The 18285-nt window shown below is 41.6% G+C and overlaps 2 protein-coding genes and 1 long non-coding RNA gene across 7 annotated transcripts; 2 read left to right on the top strand and 1 right to left on the bottom strand.

Moving 5' to 3' along the window:
- Nucleotides 1–2888: 2888 nt before the first annotated feature.
- On the top strand, nucleotides 2889–10497 carry spon2b (spondin 2b, extracellular matrix protein). Its single transcript, XM_029771498.1, has 6 exons — nucleotides 2889–3022; nucleotides 3690–3934; nucleotides 4475–4698; nucleotides 7131–7322; nucleotides 7450–7639; nucleotides 8777–10497. Exons 2-6 carry the CDS (start codon nucleotides 3703–3705, stop codon nucleotides 8956–8958), a joined length of 1020 nt encoding a protein of 339 aa, XP_029627358.1. The 5' UTR covers nucleotides 2889–3022; nucleotides 3690–3702; the 3' UTR covers nucleotides 8959–10497.
- Nucleotides 10498–11420: 923 nt separating this feature from the next.
- On the top strand, nucleotides 11421–17030 carry rnf212 (ring finger protein 212). 5 transcript variants are annotated; one of them, XM_029771501.1, is made up of 12 exons: nucleotides 11421–11892; nucleotides 13689–13806; nucleotides 14169–14230; nucleotides 14329–14403; nucleotides 14540–14596; nucleotides 14725–14783; nucleotides 14878–14937; nucleotides 15118–15252; nucleotides 15797–15839; nucleotides 16079–16142; nucleotides 16393–16462; nucleotides 16568–17030. In XM_029771501.1, exons 2-12 carry the CDS (start codon nucleotides 13698–13700, stop codon nucleotides 16719–16721), a joined length of 888 nt encoding a protein of 295 aa, XP_029627361.1. In that variant the 5' UTR covers nucleotides 11421–11892; nucleotides 13689–13697; the 3' UTR covers nucleotides 16722–17030. The 5 variants fall into 5 exon arrangements, with proteins under 5 accessions (XP_029627361.1, XP_029627359.1, XP_029627360.1 ...); XM_029771499.1 differs by lacking the exon at nucleotides 11421–11892 and adding an exon at nucleotides 13230–13364; XM_029771500.1 differs by lacking the exon at nucleotides 11421–11892 and having other exon boundaries at nucleotides 13230–13806.
- Nucleotides 12300–14604, bottom strand: LOC115205486 (uncharacterized). Its single transcript, XR_003880624.1, has 2 exons — nucleotides 13885–14604; nucleotides 12300–13230 (listed from the first exon to the last, which is right to left on the bottom strand). It is a non-coding gene; the product is annotated as an uncharacterized LOC115205486 (long non-coding RNA).
- Nucleotides 17031–18285: the final 1255 nt, after the last annotated feature.

Raw genomic sequence — 18285 nt, 5'->3', positions numbered from 1 at the left:
CAGGGAGGAGAGTCAGTAGAAAGTAAATCCCACATTAACCAGGCGCTATGTAATTTAATGGTTCCTATTATAAGCCAAGTGGGATGTGACTGAAACGTGGCGCCAAGTGAAGATCTTACTATCCAAATATTGTTACATCATTTAATTTTCTCCTCTCATTCTCCATACGGCTATGAACTCATCTGTATCAATGTGAGTATTTCATTATGGAGGCCGGTCGACAGCGATTTAACTAACAGGCTTGGAGGGCCAGCCAAAAATCACAGGTACCTATCAGAATCAAGGGAAAGATGAACGGAGCAAAGTACAGCGAGATCCTTGATGAATACCTGCTCCAGAGTGCTCAGGACCTCAGACTGGGGCGAAGGTTCACCTTCCAACAGGACAACGACCCTAAGCACACAGCCAAGACAGGCCAGGTCCATCTGGGGAAGTGGCCTGTAAACAAAACACAGGTTTACTGTTTTCAAATCCTGCTGAGGAAATGGATTTTGCACTTTCACAAAATGAAATTTAACCGCATTGTGTCAGTGCCAAAGGCCTATATATCAAACTAACATTTGAGAGGGTGAAGTTCCCTGTAAAAAGGGCTACCCATGCTGGAAAACAAATCTCTCTTATTTTGGAGAGGCCCTGTAAATCATGTTCTTCATACCTCCGGCCGAAGTCAGACTCTCACGGTGGGAGAGGTGGATGATTGAAATACCAGTGGGCTCTCACTTAGTGGGTCAATAGAGGAGAACCTGTGTTCAACGGGAGAAACAGAGCCTGAGAGAGCAACCTGGTCTCAGAGCATTTTGCATAATTCCACTCCATTCAGTACAGATTTTCAAAATGTACAATATTTTACGAATTTTCAAAACGTATGATATGTTACGAATTCCAATTTGTTGTGCCTAACGTTAGCTAGCTGACTAATGCTAAGATTAGCTAGCCGGCTAACGTTAGCTAGGCTAGGGCTTAGGGTTAAGGTTAGGTGTTGGGTTAAATAGTTAATTGAGTTTTTGGCACTGATCTAGCTATGTATTCAGTATCCTACATTATTATAACCTTAATTTCTATTCCTAAATGAAATGTGTTGGTGCATGTAAATCAGAATATCAGACCTGTCTCTATGTATCTCTAATCCTTCTCCCACTTGTATGCCTGAGAATCCCCTCTCATTCTCCCATGATGTATGTCTCTCTTCAGCCTGGTCTCATAGACTAAAGTTAACATAAATCCAGGACACTCAAATTAGTATATGTTAGGTTTGGTATGGTTACATAAGACACAAGGTTACTTAAGGCAAAATGAAAGGAGCGTGGTCGGTCGGGGTAGAAGGGTAGGTGTATGATGCAAACGTCTAGCAACCATAGGTCGAATCTCATCATGGACAACTTTAGTATATTAGCTAATTAGCACATTTTCAACTACTTACTACATTTTAGCTACTTTGCAACTACTTAGCATGTTATCTAACCCTTCCCCTAACCCTAACCTCAATATAATCTTTCACATTGGCTCAATGAATGTAAAAAGCTTGAAGAAACTTAACGACAAACTTTATCTTATAACTGCTATTCTAAATACACAAAGCAACGCTGGAACAGATGCTTATTCAAACAGATTGAAAAGAATATGTGTAGGCACAGTAGAGCTTTCACAGACGTCGAGAGTCTCATTAAGCAAGTTGTATAGGATTTTACAACTTTGGCAGATGTCTCCGATTAAAAAGGTCCAACATGTATAGCATATCCCCACATTGGCCTATATCCCACCTGCTGCCTGTCTGCAGCTTCCATTACCGTCAAGATGTGGTTTGATATTTTGATGGAAGTGACATAACAAGGAAATTACACTCGGAAATTGGAGGTGATTATTGCCTAACAAGCGCTAAGGGCAATGTTTGGTGCCGTAGAGAAAAAGAGAAAAGTGCCAGAAAAGTCAGTCAATATTTTGTCCAGGTGTGGTTGTGGGGAGACCCCGCTAAACGTTTCTCCACCACTCTCAGTCAGAGGGCCATGGCACCGTGTTTATGGCTGCAACAACACTTTGTTTGTATCCTCTCCTTTCTTTCAGCAGACATTTAATTTGCCTCTGCCACTCCTGACCTACACCTGCAGTCATGCCATGTTTTGACTCTGGTATTTATTACATCCTAACATAATAAGGTTACAGATGTTTCATCAGTGTTACAGAGTTTTAGCAGACAATGCACATTACTTTGAGCCCTTATCATCATTAAGTACAGTGTGCATATGGTACAATCAAATATCAACACATTGAATATTGATAATCAGTTAAATTAGATAATTGATAATCAATGAACTTACCTCACTCACATTGATGTGAAATAAATTGCTTGCTTGCAAGATTTTACGACAGAATGTATACTGCATGTGCACTTCTGACTGAACTTCTGGAACTTAATCAACACAATCTCACAAATAACCCTAGTCTCGGCGTTAAAGAGCAAGGAGTGGGAGTGGGAGGGCAGCAGCGGCAGAAGGAGCAGTGGAGGTGAAACATGAGCATGCGAAAGCAATTACAGCAGCAGGCTGGAGCTGTTAGCCTGAATGTGGGCTAGAAGGGCTGCCGGCTCAGGCTGTCTCTCCATCCCTATCCCATCGCCAAGTTGTCCGCTGGCCAAGCCACTTCCCCACAACTCTGCTGGCCTAAAAATCAAGAGGCCCTGCACAGGCAGGCGTGGTCCCTGCTCCACTCACACTGTAGACTAGACTCTTTTAGGAAAAAAATATAACCCCTTGTTTCCAACTATGATCTATTAACTCACACCCTGGGAGGACTAGGAGGGAGGGAGAGAGGGAAGGGAAGGAAAGAGCGCTAATGTGGAGCATGCATCAGTGACGCTGGGAGGGGTCAGGGCGGGGGTTATTGATATTGTTCAACTGAGGAGACCTCTGGAAGGCATAAATAGCCGAGGGAAGCGTTCAGGTCTCGCAGTCCCTCCTCAAGACAGCCCAGGCACAGGTTTCACTCCTCAACTTCAACGATAACCACATCTGTATCTGCAAACTCGGTAAGTACCCACTCCTCTGTCGTCTCAAGCACTGCCTTACTGAACATCAAATGGACCTTTGTGTAGAGCGGATCTGACAAGCATGCATGCAATGAGTACTGCAGGTGTTATGTGTGGAAAGCAAAAGCTATTTGTCATCTAAATGTTGTGAACAAGTGTTCTATGAATGCATGATGTTCCTAATGGCATAAGCTTATTTATATTCATGAATGCGTACACATGTTATTTTGTCAGACTTAATGTCGCCGCTGTTACATTCCTAGGCTTTCATTGTCAGTAGGTTACCTGTGAATGTTCATACTCATGTAGCCTAATGCCTACAGGTACATTTCAAACGCAATAATAATGAATGAAGACAAATTATCGTGTATAGACTGCAAACACCTTAGAATTCTATCAGTGCAGATATTAATATATAAACATCTACGTTGATGTCAAGCCTGCATCTGACCTGCTTCTGTTTCCCATTTCACACTCATTGTTGCACTGTGTTTAGGCTAAGCGAGTGTTTGAGTCTGGAACTGTGGAAATGTTTTAAGGCCAAAATTCTTTCCTCCTCGGTCATATGGACCACGTACTTTAAACCAACACAGAAGGAATGTGGTTGGTTGCCCAGTCAAGTGGTGCAGAACCTGAAATGCCCCTCATTCCCCTTTCTCTTTTCCAGCTCAGTAACAAGCATGGAAAGAGACATGAACGTGAGCAGTACTAGCAGTGTGGTGCACTGGCTAGCCAGCCTGACCCTAACCCTGCTTGGGAGTGTCCACCCCATGCCTGTGACCATAGACCCGATGTGCACGGCAGACACCACTGCCAAGTACAGCCTGACATTTACAGGGATGTGGAGCCAAACCTCCTTCCCTAAGCAGTACCCAATCTACCGCCCCCCTGCCCAGTGGTCCCCTCTCATTGGTAAGTGAAATACTTTTTGGGCGGCAGGCAACCTAGCAGTTAATAGCGTTGGGCTAGTAACCGAAAGGTCGCTGGTTCGAATCCTCGAGCTGACTAGGTGAGATCTGTCGATGTGCCCTTGAGCAAAGCATTTAATCCTAATTGATATTTTAAGTCGCTTTGGATAAAAGCATCTGCTTAATGACCAAAACTATAAAATAAAATATAATATAAAATATACTGTTATTAGCCTGTGATCTGACTCCCTTTGTTTATACTGTAATAGTAATCCTATACTGTAGATTCCTATATTCATGAATAAAACATAGACATCAGGTAAATGTATGGTAGTAGACATGCATTGCAGATTTCCACATTTTCACTATAATTTAAAACTCCTTGAGCACCTGGAAAAGCGGTATATGCATCCAATCCATTACTATTAGTTTACAGTGTGCCTGAAAAGCAGACATTTTAAATACATTCTGAGCTGCTAGTTAAGAGCTACACAAACTGGGGGAAACAATCCATGTAATATGTTGTGCAATTCTTCCACTCCAGGGGTGACCCACAGTTCAGACTATCATATCTGGCAGCGGAATGAGTTTGCAAGCAACGGGGTGAGGGAGTTCTCTGAGAAGGGCGAGGCCTGGACTCTGATGAAGGAGGTGGAGGCGGCTGGGGAACGCATCCAGAGTGTCTACGGGCTGTTCTCTGCTCCAGCCTTGGTTGGGGGAACGGGACAGATGACCTCAGAGTTCGAGGTCTTTGCAAGGCACTCTTTCGTAAGTTTCTCAATCTTCACAGAGCATTCAATATCGATCTAAAATACATATCTCAATGCCCATCTATCTAATATACCTCTCTCAATGTCCATCTAATATACCTCTCTCTATGTGCACCTATTTACTTGAAGAACCTTTCTAAAAGGTATGTCTCTTCAGAAATGTCCAGAAATCAAGTATATTGTCATAGAGCGATTACTATGTAAAACCTACACCACTTATTCTAAACCTTGTACCAACTTTTAATATAAACGTTTTTATGAATATCCCAGTAGGTATAGATTAGTAGATTAATATATTTGCTGATCAGTTGCAAACTCTCATTTGTATGGCCCAAAGCTAACAACTGTAGAAATATATATACACTGCTCAAAAAAATTAAGGGAACACTAAAATAACACATCCTAGATCTGAATGAATGAAATAATCTTATTAAATACTTTTTTCTTTACATAGTTTAATGTGCTGACAACAAAATCACACACAAATAATCAATGGAAATCCAATTTATCAACCCATGGAGGTCTGGATTTGGAGTCACACTCAAAATTAAAGTGGAAAACCACACTACAGGCTGATCCAACTTTGATGTAATGTCCTTAAAACAAGTCAAAATGAGGCTCAGTAGTGTGTGTGGCCTCCACGTGCCTGTATGACCTCCCTACAATGCCTGGGCATGCTCCTGATGAGGTGGCGGATGGTCTCCTGAGGGATCTCCTCCCAGACCTGGACTAAAGCATCCGCCAACTCCTGGACAGTCTGTGGTGCAACGTGGCGTTGGTGGATGGAGCGAGACATGATGTCCCAGATGTGCTCAATTGGATTCAGGTCTGGGGAACGGGCGGGCCAGTCCATAGCATCAATGCCTTCCTCTTGCAGGAACTGCTTGACACACTCCAGCCACATGAGGTCTAGCATTGTCTTGCATTAGGAAAAACCCAGGGACAACTGCACCAGCATATGGTCTCACAAGGGGTCTGAGGATCTCATCTCGATACCTAATAGCAGTCAGGCTACCTCTGGCGAGCACATGGAGGGCTGTGCGGCCCCCCAAAGAAATGCCACCCCACACCATGACTGACCCACCGCCAAACCGGTCATGCTGGAGGATGTTGCAGGCAACAGAACGTTCTCCACGGCGTCTCCAGACTCTGTCACGTCTGTCACATGTGCTCAGTGTGAACCTGCTACTCCCTTCACAGAACAGCGCAAACTGGCTCTAACCAGAATAGAAAGAGGTGTGGGAGGTCCCGGTGCACAACTGAGCAAGAGGACAAGTACATTAGAGTGTCTAGTTTGAGAAACAGACGCCCCACAAGTACTCAACTGGCAGCTTCATTAAATAGAACCTACAAAACACCAGTCTCAAAGTCAACAGTGAAGAGGCGACTCTGGGATGCTGGCCTTCTAGGCAGAGTTGCAAAGAAAAAGCCATATCTCAGACTGGCCAATAAAAATAAAAGATGAAGATGGACAAAAGAACACAGACACTGGACAGAGGAACTCTGCCTAGAAGGCCAGCATCCCGGAGTCGCCTCATCACTGTTGATGTTGAGACTGGTGTTTTCTATTCTGGTTAGAGCCAGTTTGAGCTGTTCTGTGAAGGGAGTAGTACACAGTGTTGTACGAGATCTTCAGTTTAATTGACAATTTCTCGCATGGAGTAGCCTTCATTTCTCAGAACAAGAATAGACTGACGAGTTTCAGAAGAAAGTTCTTTGTTTTTGGCCATTTTGAGCCTGTAATCGAACCCACAAATGCTGATGCTCCAGATACTCAACTAGTCTAAAGAAGGCCAGTTTTATTGCTTATTTAATCAGAACAACAGTTTTCAGCTGTGCTAACATAATTGCAAAAGGGTTTTCTAATGATCAATTAGCCTTTTAAAATTATAAACTTGGATTAGCTAACACAACATGTTATTGGAACACAAGAGTGTTGGTTGCTGATAATGGGCCTCTGTACACCTATGTAGATATTCCATAGAAAAAATCTGCCGTTTCCAGCTACAATAGTCATTTACAACATTAACAATGTCTACACTGTTTTTCTGATCAATTTGATGTTATTTTAATGGACAAAAAAATGTGCTTTTCTTTCAAAAACAAGGACATTTCTAAGTGACCCCAAACTTTTCAACGGTATTGTACATATATGTTTTTACACAACATTCAGAGTCTGCATTTGGGACCAGTTTCTTATTGGCCTCAGGGTATCCAATAAAAGATGTCAGCAAAAATAATTCTTACTGTTGGAACTCTCTGTTGGAACTGTAGTTGAGGAAAGCTCTGGAAAGATGAGAGTACGGAATAATGAAGAGCAGATTAAGACCGCTGATCCTTTGAGTGTCTGCACTAAATTTGAGTTTACTGTTAGACGGACTCCTAGAAACATCCACACATAACCCATCCTACTTCCCCCTCTCTCTACAGCTATCCTTCATAGTGCGGATAGTTCCCAGCCCAGACTGGTTCCTGGGAGTGGACAGCTTTGACCTGTGTGAGGGAGACCAGTGGAAGGAGAGTGTCACACTGGAGCTGTACCCCTACGATGCAGGCACTGACAGTGGCTTCACCTTCTCCTCTCCCAACTTTGAGACCATTCCTCAGGACAAAGTCACACAGGTAAATCTAAAAGAGCCCATGATTCATCATCATGTTCATACTGTAGGACACTGTTGATGCTGTATCAACTTTGGTAATCAATACCAGAAGTGCTGTTGACAACACAACCTTATTTTGTCCTTTCCAGATAACGTCATCTTCTCCAAGCCATCCTGCCAACTCTTTCTATTATCCCCGTCTGAAGAATCTGCCACCCATGGGCAAGGTCACCCTCACAAAGACCAAGAACAACCAGATCTTCAGCATACCCATGGAGCCCATCCAGTTCAACCAGACTGGCAATGAGATTGGCAATGAGATTGAGGACTCTCTCATAAGTAAGCAAGAAACATTTAAGAAACAAATGCAGTGAACTAATATTTATCGCTTGCTATCCTGCAATCCTACCTCTTTGATGGAAAAAAACTTGATCAATTAGGTTTTTAACTTATGAACCAAGATTTATTCCACTTAACCCCATTAAAATGAAAGAAGAGAGCAAAGAATTGGCACTGGCCATCTGGCAAAACATAAAGAGTAAAGTAAAGCCTTGCGGTAATCGGATCCGTTGTGCGCCAGCATTGAGTTGGAGTCAGCAAGAGCTGTTCCTCTGTGCCCATGGCAACCAGGCAACACACAGGATAAAGGAGGTCAAAGGCATTGGACATTTCCTGCCTCTCAGCACTGATGTCAAGTAGTCCAGCCTTGCTTTTATTTCCACGTTACATCCTCCTGCTTCTCTAATTCTCCCAAAAAATAACCTCAATCTGTGATAGATATCAACATTTTACTGGCTCATAACATGGGTGGGGGGAGGGGGGGGGGGGGGGGGGGGCTAGGCAAACCACAGGATTTTTAAAACATACAAAGTCAAGTTTCTGTAATTGAATTATTCAATAAAAGTTCATCCAGATTTAGCAACCGTAGCTAGGACAGCTACGAGCTTTGGATATATAAAAGCATATATTTTAAAGAATTTCCTTACATTGGGATTTACTTTGGCATACATACGAAATACATTTGGTTACTCTGTATATTCTATACAATCATAAAATGTCCTGTTTCCTACAGTATTACAGCTATATTTGACATAGCACTTGGAAATATTCTATAAACTATTTTTTCTGATTGAGCAAATGAACTAAAAGTTTAGTATCAGTTAATAAATCAAGTCTTCCCCTTTCGTATGAAATGGTGTTGGGTGGCTTAGCTAAATCAGTTATTTTAACCTATGCCTGAAGGCTTATCCTTGTGTGGCATGTTATAACTCCAGCAGACCACCACACACACACACACACAGAGGGGCCCTAGAGCCTGGCTAGAGAAAGGGTCACTGAAATCATATCAACCCCTACTGCTGCATGCTCAAGTGTTACAGGTCTCCGGTCTCTTGCAATTCAAGTGTTCTATGTATTGCTAAAATAATGTCTTAATGCATATCGCTAACAGAGTATATCTGGTGTCCTTCCCACTAGATTCCACCCCTCTGGACTGTGAGGTGTCTGCATGGTCACCCTGGGGCCTGTGCAAAGGCAAATGCGGAGACTCAGGCGTGCGCCACAGAACTCGCTACATCCACCTACAACCAGCAAACAATGGGGTAGTCTGCCCCCCACTGGAAGAGGAGAACAAATGCATCCCTGATAACTGCTTATGACTGGCCGGCAAGGGTACGAAACAGAAAAGAAGAGGCTATGCAAGACGACAAAGAGTACGAAAGATGCGTCCGTCATCTCCACTGGAGAAGCCCAAGCTGTAGAAATTGACCCTTTTCTCGCTGGGCTTCCTAGCCTATTCACTGGGAACAGTGGAGGCTGGTGAGGAAAGGACGGTTCAAAGTAATGGCTGGAATGGAATAGATGGAACAGTATCTAACCATTAGAAAAAAAGTAATACCATTCCATTCTATGAGCCCGTCCTTCAATTTAAAGTGGCACCAGCCACCACTGACTGGGAAAGATTTATAAATGGGTCACAGACATGCAATTATTGTGAAGCCTGAGGAGTGAAGAGGTTGTCTAGAAACTCTGCCCTTAGTTCTTCCTTGTGATTAATGTTTCCCTACATCATTGGGTTTTCTGAGGTAGCTAGCCATGAGTCTGAAAAATCTTTCTTAAATTCAAATCTGGACCTGGAAGCCAGTTCCACTGTTTTTTCTTCTTCTTCATTCTTCCCCTCTAATCCAGGACTGATTTAGACCTGTGACACCAGGTGGGGCCAACTAATTATCAGGTAGAACAGAAAACCAGCAATACTTCAGACCTTGCAGGGTAAGATTTGAATACCCGTTACAGACGATCAGCAGTGTTGGAAAAAGTACCCAATCATCACTTGAGTAAAAGTATAGAAAGTTACTTAAGTAAAAGTGAAAGTCACCCAGTAAAATTTTACTTGAGTAAAAGTCTAAAAGTATTTGGTTTTAAATATACTTAAGTATCAAAAGTATAAGTATAAATCAATTCAAATTCCTTATATTAAGCAAAGTGGACGGCACCATGTTCTTGTTTTTAGCCATGGGCAAACTCCAACACTCAGACATTATTTACAAAAGATGCATTTGTGTTTAGTGAGTCCGCCAGAACAAAGGCAGTAGGGATGACCACGTGTTCTCTTGATAAGTGTGTGAATTTTACAATTTTCCTGTTCTGCTAAGCATTCAAAATGTAAGGGTTGTCAGGGAAAATGTATGGAATAAAAAGTACAATATTTTCTTTAGGAATGTAGTGAAGTAAAAGTAAAAGTTGTCAAAAATATATATATAGTTAAAGTACAGACACCCCCAAAAAACTACAGCAATTTCTACAACAATTTCTCCAGTACTTTAAAGTATTTTTACTTAAGTACTTTATACCATTGACGATATGGCAGTCAACCCCAAAACCTCATAGATGGCTCCATTACTTACTATAGACCAGATGTGTGTTTACAGATAAAGCACTCTTTTCCATGATGATCTCTACTACAGAGAATATATTTATTTACAGGGTTTGGACCTGTACTGTACAGTATCAAGCAGCAGAAATCTCACACTCGATCGTGCTATTGAGATATTGTCAAAATCAGAGAGAAATGGCAAAATGCGTACTTTTCTGAGAAAATGTACCTCCTTGTAAAAAACAGTACACCGAATTTTGTTGATGTTTGTCTGTCTGTATGTATGTTCTTTGTAAGTCCAATAAACTGTAAATACATGTAAGTTGAATGCAATTTTATTTATAATTGATGTAAAGCAACAATATTTCATACAATCAACAAAATACATCATGCTACACAACAGCACACACCACAGCATAAAATAGGCCTAAGAAACACAACGATCTCAAAGGAGTGTCCCTGTCATGAAAATCTTTGTTACTCATTGATGTTGTTTGCTATCTATGCCAAAGCTTTCATTAGTCATACCTGACATACTTCATCATGCCATGTCCCAGGATAAGATATGACAAACTGTCTTTCAAAGTAGTACAAATGAGTTCTTCCCTAGAATACCCCTAAGCTACAGAAAACCTGAGAAATAGACTGACCCTGGAAAATTCCAAGAAATAGCAATCATAGCCTACATCTGGGCCATTGGTACCTTTCGCTTCATATATTTCTGCATGTTTCTCAAGTGTTGGTCTTATTTTAAACCAATGACAAATGATGGAAAATTACTAGGAAAAGTAACAGGAAAAATAGACAGATTCTTGGCTTTTGATGGAGGACAGTCTTTGCAGATACTATGCGAGTACAATCTTAGGGGAAAAGGGTGCTATCTAGAACCTAAAAGGGTTCTTCAGCTGTTCCCATAGGAAAACCCTTTGAAGAGCTCCTTTTGTTTCCAGGTAGAACCCTTTTTGGTTCACATTTTACATTACATTTTAGCAGACGCTCTTATCCAGAGTGACTTACAGTAGTGAATGCATACATTGCAATTCATACATTCTTTTTTTTTTTTTTTCCCCGTACTGGCCCCCCGTGGGAATCGAACCCACAACCCTGGCGTTGCAAACACCATTGCAAACACCATGCTCTACCAACTGAGCCACAGGGACACCACTATGTGGTTCCATGTGGAACACTTTCCACAGAGGATTCTACATGGAACCCTAAAGGGCATTTTTATGGGGACAGCTGAAGAACCCTTTTGGAACCCTTTTTTTTAAGAGTGTAAGTTTCATGATGGTACAGTGCACACTAGTTAATAAGTTAACTATTTCATGTTTCTTTATCAGTACATGTGGACTTCTACTACTGGTCAGGCTTATCAGTTTCTCTGCTGACCTTGGGTACCCACTCAGACACACAGTTTGGATGGTCGGTCGCAGCAACAGCAGGTGTCAGTTTCTCACACCAGAGTTGTCGCCTGCACACTAGCAACCATAAGGCTCATTATACTCATTTAACTTTGTCACATACTGTGTGTCAAAATGAATGTGAGGGGCACTGGGCTGTGGGTGCTGTGTTACCTGGCACTGACGGCTGCTATGTACTTTGATCTGGGTGAACAGGAGCAAAAGGGCCTCATCAAGGAGATTCCAGGTAACATGCTGATCACAGGTCAGTTCTATGGGCAGGTGGAGAGGAGGACATTGTTCTGCATGGTTGACAGGTGAGTTCTATGGGCAGGTGGTTTAAAAAGTTCAATGGATTAGCAGAGATCATGATGAAGTCAACCAATTAAAAAGTTCACTGGGTTAGCAGAGATCATGATAAAGTCAACCAGGAGGCATATGGAATTTGTTTGATATTCTATTACATTTTTTATTTTATCGTTATTTAACTAGGCAAGTTAGTAGTATTTTAGTAGTATTTGCACGCTTAATTTGCAAAATCATCTCTACTTTTTATGTAATAATGGCTTACTCCAAAGCAATCTTAAGCACATTTAGATGTAATAAGAAATGTGGAATATCGGCTGTCAGGTTATTTTCTTTTGGAGTATTGGGAAAAAGAACCCTAACTCCCCTCCACTTGGCCTCACTATCACTGTGATTCAGACCACCATGTCATTTTTTCTTTTGCTTCTGGATATTAATTAAAAAAACATATGACAGATTTGGAAAATTCTAATTCACATCCCACGCCTCTGGCCCACATTGGTTGTGGATGCAGTCCAACTCGAATCTAAGGTTTTCCATTTTCGCCAGTGACAGGCTTGTGAGTTCCTCCACACCATGCACTGAGTCTGCTGGACTCTGTTGCTCCACAACCATATCTGAATATTGTTCTGATATTTCCAATGCAGAGGATTCATTTTTATGTTGACCCCAGTGCTGAGGCACAAAGACACAGCCCAGACCATGGAGTACAACCTGAAACCCCTAAGAGACAAGATGCCATACATCACCACAAGGAAATAATCAAACACACTTTGTTATGAAAAGGGTCATTTTCCAAAATTCTAGTTTCAGAAAAAAGCTGACTATTATTTTGATCAGAATTAGGTCTATAGTACAATACATGAAAACAACAAATATTGTGTTGAGCTACTAGGCCTGTCCTATTAACAGTCTGGAGTGAACTATTCACCAGCCCTTCTTTTTATATTCACAGGAACTAGATGATACTTTTTGCCAGATCAGTGAAGAAACCAATGGGAAAGTTTTGTGGCGGGCTGTTGTGTAGACTTCCATTCAACTATCAGTTGGATTTTGGCAAATCAAAAGACTGAAAGACTTCCTGATTGCAAAGAAGTTGGTTTGATAAGAACTTTAGAGCAGGAATGATGTCTTGCAGTACAATGCAGTGTCCACTAGAGTCAACTGCTATTCCAAACTCGACTAAGATCAGTGCTGACGAGGCATCTATTTTACTGTACATCCTTCTAGAGACAATGTATGATGAATAAAATGTGTTTGTTTCATCTTACACAACTATCCCAATTTGTTTTCTCCAATGAATGCACCAAAATGTAAATAATGACGTAGCCAGCCAATCAGAAAGCGATCTGAAATACAAACAAACCGAACATCAGAAGGTAGCCAGGCTAGTTAATTGCTACAGTTGCTAAAGCCAGAAAAAGACACGGAAAGTTTTCTGACAGTTTGCTAGCTAGTTCCATAGAGAACCAAGGGCCATCATGTAAGTCAGATGTGGACCTTTCTTCAGTAAAACATAATTTACTTTTTAATACATACCTGTTCGGGGGCAGCTAAGTAAGAAAAGCTACTGTAGCTAGCTATTTTTATTTATTGTTCTTTTTTTGGGGGGGGGGCGTTGACACGCAAGCTAACGTTAGCTAGCTAGCTAGTTCGTCTTTATAGTCCAAATTGGTAGCCATCAATCTATTTTGGCTGATCTCTGCGACTTAAAAGCAAGAAGATGGAATGTCTTAATTTATAACTATGTCGTAGTTTTATGTTATTTTTTTTTACTATCTAACATTGGCTAACGTTCATCTCTTAGCTATAGACAATGTCTTACTGGATCTGCTGTAACTCCTGCTTCAACCTCCCTGGTCCTGACCGTAAATTAGCTGTTACCACCTGTGGTCATGTCATCTGCAACGTGTGTTTTCAGAAAGGTAGCAAGTTCTGTCTGTCTATTTAATTGTGCCAATGTACCCTGTTATGTATCTTTAAATTAATTAAGTTCAACATACCTTACGTATGATGCTATATGAGAAAATATATGTTCCTCCATGAAGCTCAGCCTACTTGTCGGTTTGCAGTAGTTCTGTCTTTTTTTAGAATACACAGGCTAAACTTGAACACATGGACCTCTGCTGGTCGTTGTCAGATGTTACAGAAACAATTTGGCCACACAAAAAACCGTCATGCAGTTTCAAAGCATAATTCTAGTCAGTGTTATATCGTAATGGCATGCTATTTTATTGTATATAATATTGTGCTCGTTCCAATAACCACATTGTACATTTTCTTTCAGCCAATCAAGGGGAGTGCATGATATGTAACACAAAATGTCAAGTTACTCCTCTCTCAGACAATGTAAGCAGTGATACAGTATCTTATAGATGTGATTATCCTGCGAGGCTCACAAAGAAATCTATTTGATAACCTAAACTTTACAATCTTTACTTTCACAGAGTAGTGCAGAAGTAAAGGCCCTCTTCTCTGACATCAATTCTGTAGCAACCAAACACTTAACAGAGATAAGCAAGGTATTTATCTTGATGCTCATAATAGGATAGGCACATAAGGATAGGATAGGCACATAAGATATTAGCCTATTTATAGTGATCATTTTAAACACCTCAAGGTTCTACTGCAAAACAACATATGTATCCACTCTATTAGGTGTTACTATTCCAGGCAAGGCACCAAAAGAGGTTGTTGGCGCATTCCCAGCAGAGGGTGAGGCTGGGGGAAATTTAGTTGTACCTCTACTACTATTTAATAATACCAAAGAGTTTAATGGTAGCCTCTCTCTTCTGGTGTTATAATCTGAAACATCTGTGCTCCTTATTTTTCAACCCATTTAGAATGAAAAGTTAGAAGAAGTTTTACTCAAGATGAAGCAAGAAATGCAGCAAATGTCTAAGTAAGAATGTAAATCATTAGACATCACATAGCAGAATTCACTACCACATATTAACGACTGCTTAGTGTGACTTTAACATTCTTATATTTACCAGGAAAATTACAGAGCAGAATGCCTATATTGCCAAACTGGAGAGCACTCGTCAGCATCAAAGGTATCAATATCTTTATGGGTGTTACTGCTTTCTACTCACCAGGTGTCACTGTTGTCATCTTTGTTTTTCAAACATGAGACCATGGAGGGGACTCATTTGTTATCAACATATTTTTTATTCAGACCAACTCTTAATGACCATGGTTGGAGATGAATCACATTCCTCTCTCTCTCTGTACAGTGCAAAAGCAGCTTCTACATCACAGCTGAACCGTAGTTCTCACAATGCTCGTTCACATCAAATCAAATCAGATCAAACGCAGATACCGTTCAACTCACCCATGTCCCTCTCTCGCTACTCATCTACTACAAATCTGTAAGTATTACATCTTAGGAAATCTGCATTAGGCCTACACATATCTAAAAAAGTGAACCTTTAAGTTAAAGGTTACAAATATTTAGCCTAAATGAACATAGATTCCAGTACATAGTATATATCCAGGAACAAGATAATGTATCGTGTAACTGTTTTCTGATGGTTTGACATAAAATATGACATGACGTTCTGCGGTTGTCCTAACCCGGTTTGATTTATAGTCAGCATGCTGTAGACTAGTCTAGCTGACAGAGAGCATGTGTCTGTCTACTGGGCTCTCTGTGGGGCCCTTTGCTCCAGACCTCTATCACAACAGCCCTGAGCTGCAGGGGAGAAAGGGGATCCTCCAATGTAAACTGTGTATATCCTGACTTCATTCACCCTAGCTGCTGTTTGGCTTTGCCCTGCAGTACCACACCAGTCTCACCTGAATAAGCTGGGCAGGCTTGTGAACATTATGTCTGAGTGAGCATTTCCATAATCTTTCTTCCCGGGTTCTATGAGAATGAAATGTGACATGCCATGTTATGTGATTTCCCTTCAGGGCAGAAAGCATGGAGGTGGATAACAGAGGTCTGTTTAGGAAAGTATGTGAATCTTTTCAATTGACCAAATATGGTTCAAATCAGAGACAAATATTTAGATTATTTGTATTAATAGTATACTTATTTAGTTTTGAGAGTGAATACTAGCCGTGTATACCCTGAATCCAAATCATTCTTTGATGTTTAATACCAGTGATGAGGTCTACGGCAGACTGAAACTGGTTTTAATGATGGAGACGTATGTTTGTCCAAATGGAAAGGTTTTTTTTCTCCCTGAACAGCCGGAGCTCACTGGAAGTGTCCAGAGGTTGTCCTTGATCAGCCCTCCACAGGACGGCCGGATGGGTAAGTCTGCTACTCTACTCTGCTCTACTCACAGACAGCCAGATAGATACCTGTGGAGCTATCCACTGCTTACGTAACAGCACAATGCTTCAATGGATTCAACTTCTGTCTGTTGTATCTGAATAAGGTTTTTCGTTTTTGTTTGTAGACTCGGCTATGAGTCTGGAAGCACTATATCTGCGTTTTAGCATACAATATTTAGGGTGTTGCTGAACTTGTGGTGTGTGAATTCTAAATATTGCATCTTTAGGTATCGTCCCCCATCGATCGACCAATCAAAACACCCTAGTCAACCACTCAGCTCGCTCGGCCACTGTCAGGTCTAACTTGTTATAATCACATCATTATCATAACTTAACCATTTATACACCAGTGTGCCATGACACAATAAATGAACTTTGATGCCTTGCCTTCTGTCCTTCCAGCCGCCTGGCAGAGTTGCAGATGACTCCTAACCTGCCGTATAGTAGGAACACAGGGTGGGAGACGCCCGTGTTCAAGCCCCCGTCAGCCTACAGACACTCCTCCATGTCTTCTCTGGTCGTGTCCTCTCTGGGGGTCACCTGCCCTCCACCGTAACACCGCCAAGAGTCAGCCATCACGATGGCACAAGGAGACGTCTCTAATCCACTTCAATGCCCTCCATGATTGACTTAGCTAGAGTATCAAATCACCTGGCAATGGTTGAACTCTCCACCGTGGAGAGATGAGCTGTGGAATAGGAAGTGTTGTTCAGAAATTGAGCCCCCTTCACACAGGGTTAAGAAGAGTTTGGAAGCTGTGGTCTGTTGGTTGTGTGTGCAGTGTAGCATGTATATTGTCATTGTAATGGATTACATACAGTATTACTTGTCACAGTAACAAATAAAATTTAACAAACCAATCAAATTGATCTCTCAATAATTAATTGACCAATAAGACACTGAAATCACAAAACCTGTACTGTAACCTCTGTACCACTGTAACCTCTGTACTGTAACCTCTGTCGTTAATCATTAACGAACCACTCATCTGATTGGCATGTTTAGAGGTTGTGATTTGCAGTACAATTAGTTTACACCCACAGTGAGTCCCAGACAATGCCAAGCGTTCCATTGGCCTCCAGCATGACTCACCCAGGACAGGACCGGCTCTACTCTCTTCTCTTCTGTCTCTGGGGGGCCTGCTGCTGCCTGCCTGTCCCTCCAAGGCATTTTCAAGGTCAACTAATCACAAAGGCACCGTGTGAAGAGGTGTGGGCAACATAATTGTGTTATTTCTTCAAATAGCTTGTCTAACATGGCAGATATGACACATGATTAGAACAACCTCCATGGCCTCTTGATTGCTTCGAGCCCCAAGGGCAGGAAACTACTTCTTACAAGCACAGGTTTTGGCTGTCATAACTACTTTAAGGATTTACAGACTTTCACAGGGCAAAAGCGGTGGTTTGCGTGCAAAAGTAGATTGCAGGGTGAATGTTGGATTGGAACACCTTAGTAAGAGGGCAGTTAGACTCAGAAGGCTACACTTCCCAATCCCTTCTGAATCAGCCATCTGTTACCAGTGACCTGCTACCTTTCAGGACAAAGATAGAGGAGACCTTGGAAGCACACTATGATTATTTCCTGTAGTTTCAATGTTTCCTTAAAGCTTTTAACAGACATGATGACATGGAATGATGACACCCTGAAGACATCTGTGGAGGGAGATGGGGACAGTTCATTCATTTATGTGAACTCAGGCAGCTGTGGGCCGCAAATGAAGCATGATGAAACACAGGAAGCATGGCGGGAACATGGGTCTGACCTGGCAGAACAAAGTCTCCTGCGGGCCGATGAACCAAAATGACCCTCCTTGTTTGTCTTATTAGAATTCAGCCTAAAGCTATTTGTACTGCCAATGCACATTACTATAATGTACAGGTCCCTTGGCAGAACATTTCAAAGCACCACCTATTCTCAGTTTGGACATAGAGAAATATGATTAGGGAATCCCCAAAAAGTAATTCTACTCTGATAACATTTCAGGGAATGGAAATTCCATTCACATTGATTGGCAGCTGACTTTCCACTCAAAATGAGTCATGCTAAATCCCTGTGTTGTGCACCCTGTGATGAGTGCAGTGGAGCCACAAGCGGTGTTCTGTACTGGACACTTACAC

The sequence above is a fragment of the Salmo trutta genome, chromosome 13, assembly GCF_901001165.1.
Source record: "Salmo trutta chromosome 13, fSalTru1.1, whole genome shotgun sequence".
Lineage (NCBI taxonomy): Eukaryota > Metazoa > Chordata > Actinopteri > Salmoniformes > Salmonidae > Salmo > Salmo trutta.
This window is presented reverse-complemented; position numbering and strand designations above follow the sequence as displayed.

Coding starts and splice junctions, on each gene's coding strand:
- spon2b (XM_029771498.1), top strand. CDS start 3,703: ATGGAAAGAGACATGAACGTGAGCAGTACTAGCAGTGTGGTGCACTGG. Junction 3,935..4,474: donor CCAGTGGTCCCCTCTCATTG/GTAAGTGAAATA, acceptor CTTCCACTCCAG/GGGTGACCCACAGTTCAGAC. Junction 4,699..7,130: donor TCTTTGCAAGGCACTCTTTC/GTAAGTTTCTCA, acceptor CTCTCTCTACAG/CTATCCTTCATAGTGCGGAT.
- rnf212 (XM_029771501.1), top strand. CDS start 13,698: ATGTCTTACTGGATCTGCTGTAACTCCTGCTTCAACCTCCCTGGTCCT. Junction 16,143..16,392: donor TCCACAGGACGGCCGGATGG/GTAAGTCTGCTA, acceptor TTGCATCTTTAG/GTATCGTCCCCCATCGATCG. Junction 16,463..16,567: donor GCTCGCTCGGCCACTGTCAG/GTCTAACTTGTT, acceptor CTGTCCTTCCAG/CCGCCTGGCAGAGTTGCAGA.